Source organism: Fulmarus glacialis, unplaced genomic scaffold, assembly GCF_000690835.1.
Source record: "Fulmarus glacialis isolate BGI_N327 unplaced genomic scaffold, ASM69083v1 scaffold20670, whole genome shotgun sequence".
In the NCBI taxonomy this organism is placed as follows: domain Eukaryota; kingdom Metazoa; phylum Chordata; class Aves; order Procellariiformes; family Procellariidae; genus Fulmarus; species Fulmarus glacialis.
The window spans coordinates 384-8,651 of NW_009186030.1; the positions used below are offsets into that span (position 1 = coordinate 384).

The following is an 8,268-nucleotide window of genomic DNA, read 5'->3' on the forward strand; positions in this document are numbered from 1 at the left end:
GGCAGGACACGGGACGTTCCCCAAGTACAGCCTCGCCTTTTTGCTAACCCGTCTGACAGGACAGGTGAGCCGTAACAGTGCTGCGCCCTCAGCGCTGAATACGAAGTAAGAAAGCCTTTCAAAATTGTTTCTACCCTGCCTGCCATCCCAGGATTTCCGCAGCCCGGAAAGCAGCCGCTGCCCGTCCAGCCGGGGTTTACAGCGCTCCTCCCCAGCGCTCCCCGGTTCTCCAGCCTCGGCTGCAAGAACAGACTAGAGGTTTTCCAATTTTTATTGACAGACAATTAACCTTAATATACACAAGTTGATAAAATGCCAGAATCCACCTCCAAATGATTTTTCAGAACACTGAAAGATAGGCAATAAATAATACTTAAATGAAGAACATTCCCTTTAATTAATACCCTCCCAGCTTACAGAATAATCTGACAGCCCTTAACAAGAACAAGAGTATCTCTGTTAGAGACAGCATTCCATTTTACCAAACAAAAACTAGAAAAAATTTTAGCTTAGTAAAACATTGCACAATGATAAACTCAGGCTATCCTTATGCAGTACACACACTTGCAATCCCAAAGGAAACATTTCCAGCAGCTACAGAATAGCGGAGAGAGGCTTACTCTGGAGCAATCAGAAGTTGGCAAACATTTTAATCGTGAATTATGTCAAGTGCAAATTAAGTGATTAAAAAAGTGACTGAAATGATGACAGCATGTTAACTACATAAAATACATATTCTAGAGAAGAACTTTAGCTATATAAAAAGCCTTTTTTTCCTAAGGAGGGATCAATATTCATGGAATGAAAAAGTAATAAAGATTCAGTCTCTAGAAGACAGAACTACCCAGTCTGTAGATCATCCAAACACTATCTAGGTACTTAACTTTATATGCGCTATAGTCAAACCACACCGCTTTTGACTATTTTTTATTAAATGCTTCCAGTAAACGCAGCAGGTGTAAGAACAGATTGATGATGTCCAAATAGAGATTGATTGCAGCCAGTATGTACTCTTCAGGGGATAATTTGTGCATCAGCAAATGAGTATCATAAATAATAAATCCACAGAACAGAAGAGCTCCGGCGGCAGCAAACACCAACTCTATTGTCTCACTGTAGAAAAACAGCTGGAGGCAAATGAAATATGAAAAAAAAAATTTGTAAACTTCATTTTCTTTTTAATATTAAAATCCCTGCATAATGATATGCCGCATTTAAAGCAAGGATACACACTGTCTTTTTACTGTTCTGTGCACACAAATACAGTATTACGATGACATGTCAATGTTCTTCTTTCATATAGTCCCCAGTCACACAATCTCTTTAACTGAGTAAAAGTGCCTCCACTTCAGGAAGCTCTGGTCTCCAGAATATTAGCAACAGCAGAAAAATTAGAAAAACAAAATGCAATTAAAACCCAAATATCCTTCCCATTCTCTCAATCAAGTAGTGGATCTCGACGGACAAATTTTGTCAATCAATGCAAATACCACTTCTACATTAGCAAGAACAGCATCCAACAAAAATTTGAATTGGAAATGAATGGTTAAAAGATCACCAGCGTGATCTACAACAGTAATGGATCTGGTTAGAAATTTTCGTTCATTAAGCAATATTGGACTGTCCAAAATCAGTTATACCAAAGTTATAACTTCGTTATACCAGAAGTTAGATTTATATTAAAGAATGTTTTTTAACCTTGAACACAAGGTATCTTACCCTCAAGAAACCCGAGAAGATTAAAATCCACAAACAAGCAAAGAGGCTGGAAAAAAAAAACAACCTGTGAGCAATAATATCTTTTCTTTTAAATTTTACTTAAAATCTCTTCCCTTCCTATAAAACCTCTTCACAATATATTTGGTAAGTAAATGTCCATAATTCTTACACGCCAACTGTTCATTGGTATCGGTTTTATAAAACTGTCAAAAGTTATGTCCTAAATTTACTTTTTTAAAAATATTTGAAGCAGCTGCCTTCTGTCTCAGTGAAAAATCCGGGTAAATTAGTGTAATACTGCAGTTTTAAGAATCATAATCACAGGAAAGAATTTCTTATCAAGAAAGCAGAACTGCACAAAATTAATAATTTAAGATAAATAAAACGCTCACCATTCCCTTGAGGCAGGTTCTATTGACCTGTATTCATTATTATATCTGCAAAGCTTGCTTTAAAAACAGGAAAAACTAGCTTAGCAAAAAAAAAAAAAAAAATCATCAATATGACAACATACCCTGCTCCAAATTTGCTGAAGTCTCTCTTTGACTGCAAGGTATACACAGTCAGTCCAAGAAATACAGCAGTAGTAAGAATAAAGGCTTGCAAGACGACGGACACATCATAGAAACTGACTATAAACAGAAAAAGTAAACCGTCATTTAAAGAACACTACATTATGGATTTGCTAAGTTATCTTTTGAGGAAACAGAAGTTTAAACTTTCACAGACAGGAAAAAAAAAAAAAAATCTTAACTGTGAACAAAAAAAAGTAGATTATGTGTGAACTTGTCTTTGCACTTCAAAATCATGACCACAGGGCTCACAGACCCTTGCACTAGTTTGTCATTTATAGTATGGCTGTAGCGTCTTAAATGGAGATAACACATCTCCATTGTTTATTTATAAGAAATAAATAAACAAAAGAAAATAAGAAGTATTTTAAGCCTAGATATGTGGGATCTTAAGGAAAAAGCTATCTGAATTTTTCATGATACTGAAATAAGGAAAAAAAAAAAAAAATCACAACACAGTCAGTCCTCTATAAAGGCTCATAAAAGTTTTGATTAGGGGGTAGGAGGGGAAAGATAAGAGAAATGAGTGGAACCTTTTTCTTCCCTCCTTCCTCCTTAAGCTTTCCTTTCCCCAAACAATGTTTTTTTGCAGGAGATCATAAGCCACAAGGAAGAGGTTTCATCTTATGCTGGAAGCTATAGCACAAGGTGGCTTCTCTGCACGCTGCTCCATGTCAACCCTGACAACCAAGTACAGAACTCTCCAAACTCAAAGTAGTTCCCTTGGAGGAAACAGAGGGGGAAGATAAGGTTATTTCACTTGCAGATCAGCTCTGCTGAGAGCTGCCTTTCAGGAAAGAGCATTGTTAGCTGTACCGAAAGAACAGATGGCACAACTCATTTCTCACTTCAGGTTTACATAGTTTCAGTTCTGGATCAGAATCCAGTTTTCTTCCTTGATTCCCTGTTTTTTGCTAAACTCATATCACTGTCATTAAAATTTTCAAACAGGGGATTTATTATCACTTTAGTCACATCTAGGAATCTCAGATGGCAATTAGTACAACATAGTGGATTCCTTTTCCAATTCCTTTAGGAAATCAGACAATAGGATGGCTACCATTTACCTGTAATGGCAACTGTCAGTGCTTCCAGTAGGGTCTACAAAAAGCAAAAACAAAAAATTACGAGGACAAAAAAACCCACAAAACACTTACACAGAGACTTCCCATGCAATGAGCCCCATTCTGCTATGTAATCCCAGAATGCATTACATTAGCTCTCTTGTTAAATCTTTGTATATGAAAACATGTTTAATTTTCAACAAGAAAATGGCACTCATACTGTCTTACTGTGCTGGAAGTTCTCATGCTACATAAAAATAATACAACATAAACTGAAAATGAATGAGAGACAGTCCCTACAGAAAAATGCCATTTAGGTTTTCTACTCAAAGCACACAGCTTTCTTATCACACTTCTTACGAACTATTCAAGGGGCTATAAAATTTCTCGGAGCTGCTACTAGAAATGAACTGTTTTCAGCTTTTTGCATGCTTTTCGATTTTTGAAATACTTTCATCCAACACTCTTAATATCTCATTAGACAGCTAAGCATCTACATCAATTTCCTTTTCCCACTCGTCCTCGTTTTGAAACAGCTAACTTAAGATCAAACATATTATTGCTGTCTGGGCTGAAGGCTAGTATGGGCCCTGAGTTTTTCTAAAAGGTAATTTCAAATTAAGTTTCATTACAATAAAAGATGAGAAAAGTATCTATGGCATGAACCAAGAGGTCAGAAATAACAGAACATTTAACCCATATTTTGTTTAAACCAATTTGTCACACACAGATTTGAATCCTTCTATTCCTACGCAATGTATTACTTAAACTGTCATACCACAAACTCCCATACCACATTTGGCCAAACTATGAGATCACTCCTTGTTACAGGTGCACTTGTTGAAAGTTTTTAAACATTTTATTCTCCTGCAAGAGTTCTGAAGTCAGGAAGCGTATAACTGCATTACAATTTAAACAGTCTATTTACTTACACAGCAAAGCTGCCTTCCCATTTTATCACAAATACAATTTAGGCAACTCCTAAAGCATCAAATTCGAATGGTGCTACTGTGACTTCTTTTCAGAAGACTGATTTGCTACATAATCAAAAATATCCAAGAGCAACAGTTAGCCCACATCCACAAATTTGCAACATCAGGCAGGAGACTGAAATTTGAGGACAGCTTTGATTGACCTGCCTGTGTTGGAAACATGCTCAGAATTTAGCATCAAAAAGAAAACAATTAATGAAATAAACACATATGGCTGGTTGCATTTGGGTCTCTGCTAGAGGTTGTCCCTTAAACAAATAAGGTAACAGAAATGCCTCCTTCCTTCCTACTGAGCAGTTTCATAGAACAATCACTGATATCAACAGAACAATGAGAGCAGATAGATATATTTATACACTCACACACAAAAAAAAAGCTTGTTCAACCTGATTTCAGGTTCTAACACTCTTCCTAAAAAGATGCTGGAAGAAACCTGAAGTAGAGGCTATCTAGGAACAACCTGTGGATAGAACCTCCAAAAAATAACTCAGAACTTCGTGAGTGTATAGCCACCACTAGTTTGCTTCAAGGAGGTCATCACAATGAAAGATATTCTAAGGACTATTACAATTGAATTTACTAAATACTTACAAATCCAAAAAGCAGGTATAAATTAACAGGATGCTGGTGTCTGTAGAGGGTCAGTGCCACGATTATAGCCAAAGATCCAAACCCAGATATCAAAAGCAAGGCAGGCCTGTAAAGTTTCATACAAAAAAGTTACCAAAATGAAAATAAAATATCTGGTAGACTAAAAACCAGTTTATATAAACCCAAGTTTTTAAGTGATCACCTGGATAAAGATACTGCTCTGTATATCCAAAGTAAATGCAAAACAAGTTTTACAATAAAACCGCTCTAAAACATACCACCACAGATAATCAGTTAAAAATAGTACAGTCACAAGTAAAGACAATTTTTTCATACTGAAGCTGAAGATTGCCCAGGAATCCATCACCTGGTGATGAACCCGTATGAAAAGGAAAATCTATCTGTACTAAACAGCATTAAAGTGTATGTAATATTTTGCCTATTAAGAACTCCACATTCAGAGAACTGTTTTTTATAAGCACTTGAATGCAACAAACATGGGCACTAACTGCACCAAAGAAAATCAGTACTGACCAGTAAGTATCGCTATAATTAAATCATTCAGCAGCCCTCCAAGCAAAAACTGGACCAAAATCAAATACAAAATCACAACAGTTTTAGGCGAGCAGGACGATTTTAAATTACCAGATTTAAGTAGAAAACTGTAGTTTTACAACCTGTTGTATAAACCATAGCTTATATAGAAACTTTCAAATAGCGTTTTATGCTCCTTTTTTATTTGGGCTTTGAAGTGAAAGTAAAAGCAAAGTCTGCAAGTGCACTTGGGGGAAAGCAGAAACTGGACTCAGTGCTCTCCTCCTTTCCCCAGTTGTTGTTTTCCCCTGCCCGTTCACCACAGTTTGGTATTTGAGACTTTTTTTTTCTCATGAGAATCTGCGAGGCAAGAAGATGCAAGGAATTTTAGCAGGAATTTTAGCAAGCTAGTTTTCAGGGAAAAAAAAAAAAAAAAGAAGATGGGGGAGGGAAGGAGAGGAGTAAGACATGATTCAGCTTTTTAGAACAGGTACCTATAAACAACAGCATTCCTAACAGATTCTAAAACATAGACCATAAAACAAGAAATGTCAATAATTAAGATGTTCGGCAACTGATGTATAGGTTTTCATAGCATAAATATTAAAATAAGCACTATTAATGAAGTATTGATTAACTTTAATGATAGTAATAAAAATAAATTTTAAAAATAAACCAAGGAGAAAAATGTCAGAAAAGTTATTTCCTTTACAAAATTTCTACTACAGAATCCAAACACAGGGTATAAAAATGATTAGGAATACTGAAGTGTTCCAGAGCAACAAACTACATAAACTATCCTTAACATACGATAAACAGCCCCATTTCATTTTAGTATTTACCTTTCATGAACAAATGCCTGCACTCCAGTAGAGTACAGAAAAATTGCAGATGTGACTGTGGTCAAAAGAACTTGAATGGAAAGAATGCTGTAGACTTTCCGTAGAAAAGCTAGAATAACAAAAATAAAAGTGGAATCACTTTTGAGTTACACTTACAAAGTTCAACAGTAAATCAGATACAAGTTTTCTGTTTGATAAGGAACCATTAGAAACTTTACACAGTGAAAAAGCACAGAGCAAAGTGATAAGAAGCCATTTTTCCTTAAAAAACTGACACAGTATTCCAGCAAAATTACATTTATTCCTGGACATCATTATTTAAACAGTAACAACGATGACAAAAGAAATACAAAAAACATTTGCAAGGAATTTACTTCAGACTATTTTAAAAACTACACACACCTAATCTCACTAAGAAATTACTAACAGTATACCTTCTCCATCACGTTGCTAGTATCTAATGGACCTAAAGAAAGAAAGGTTAACTTGGAAGTTCTGTGGGAGACAGAAACAGCCGTAAGAGTTTAAAAAGGAAAAACCTTTACAGCAATATCTATTTGATTGACCTTCAGCCGTGTTAGATATCGTTCATCATCCTTTGCAACTTCCATTGTACTGAATGGTATATACAGATACAAACTGCTAGGAAAAAAAAAAAAAAATCCCAGAATTAAGCTAACAGGCTTCTTAATGCTAGAATCACAAAGAGTGGAGAGTGGTTCAGGACATACAGATACATCATACAGATATTCTCTGCTCTGCATGGAAGGAGACCAAGCCCATTAGGCAAAATGCTCTGAAAGGAAGAATAAGCTTACAGTGAAAATCAATTCAATCCTTAATAGAACAGCCTAAACAAGGTTAAGAGCAGATACTATGAGAAGCTGAATTACCTGCTTGCAGCAGGTAAAGTTAAACATATTTGTAAGCCATGAAGGACTGGGGCCTACTCTGTTGTAATAAACTGAACAAACCTAGAGGTAGCCTGCTATCTAGCAAAGCCTTCTCCCCACATTATTAAATGAATCTGCAATTTTGCTAATGGCAATACCTCTTTCATATTTCCTATGACATCCTTTTCCAAACAAGATAAAACTGTTTTTTTGTAGGAAGAGGTCTCCTGTTTATCAGAAATATCTAATAAAAAATTCACAGCACACAGCTGTTTTTATTCCAAGATGTATCCAATTACACTACAGCTATTTCAGCAAGGATTACTGATTAGGCACCATCTACAAGAGTATTCAATGCATTTGAGACCTGCATATTAACAGCAAAGCAGTATTTCATGGCCACCAATAGGACCTTATAGCACACAAATGCCTCAGCGGAAAAGACAATATTTTAACACCTCACAGAAGAAATTCAAATCCCTCAATCTCCTAGTTCAACTACTGTAATTACGGGCACCAATTTTAGCTTTTATACATCTTGTGTATCTTGTTTGGGCTTCAAAATGCATCACTCTGGGGAAAATCAAGTCTGACTCTATATAGGTTTAATCCCTCTGATAAAAAGACCTGCCCCCTATACACTGAAATGATAAAATCCAGCCTTTCCCCAGCCACTCATCCTTCTCTCACCCTCGATGCTTAACCTGGACTAAGTAACACCCTGGGTCCCTACCCACAGCCTTTACCCAGAAGGTTAAAATATTGCGCAGAACCTGAATTCAGCCAAACGCCACAGGCGACGGGGTTGACAGAGAGGAACTTGTTGGGAGCACGGGGGTACGACACCCCCTTTGACCGCCCAGACAGGGGAGGCAGCAGGGGCCGCTCCGCAAGGGCTGGGGGGGCCTAAAGGGGGGAACTCGTGGCGGGGCGGCCTTACGCATCCCCCGCCCCAGTCCCTACCCATGCGGATGTGGACACTGGCCGAGGCCACGTTTGTGCCATAGTTGAAGTCATCTTCGATGGAGCTCCGCGGGTAGAGCTGCTCCGCCGCCGCCATC

At 37.1% G+C, this 8,268-nt stretch overlaps 1 protein-coding gene across 1 annotated transcript; it reads right to left on the reverse strand.

Annotated features, from left to right (window-relative positions):
• Window positions 1–378: 378 nt before the first annotated feature.
• On the reverse strand, window positions 379–8,267 carry TMBIM4 (transmembrane BAX inhibitor motif containing 4). Its single transcript, XM_009586668.1, has 7 exons — window positions 8,171–8,267; window positions 6,315–6,423; window positions 4,939–5,044; window positions 3,359–3,392; window positions 2,234–2,351; window positions 1,720–1,765; window positions 379–1,127 (listed from the first exon to the last, which is right to left on the reverse strand). The coding sequence occupies exons 1-7, from the start codon at window positions 8,265–8,267 to the stop codon at window positions 921–923; spliced, it is 717 nt and encodes a 238-aa protein (XP_009584963.1). The 3' UTR covers window positions 379–920.
• Window position 8,268: the final 1 nt, after the last annotated feature.

Bases quoted from the DNA above. Each gene is read 5' to 3' on its own strand.
- TMBIM4 (XM_009586668.1), bottom strand. From the start codon at position 8,267: ATGGCGGCGGCGGAGCAGCTCTACCCGCGGAGCTCCATCGAAGATGAC. The intron at 6,424-8,170 runs GTAGGGACTGGG...TTGTTATTCTAG, and splicing joins CAGTGTCCACATCCGCATGG to CTTTTCTACGGAAAGTCTAC. The intron at 1,766-2,233 runs GTATGTTGTCAT...TTTTTTTTCCAG, and splicing joins TTCAGCAAATTTGGAGCAGG to CCTCTTTGCTTGTTTGTGGA.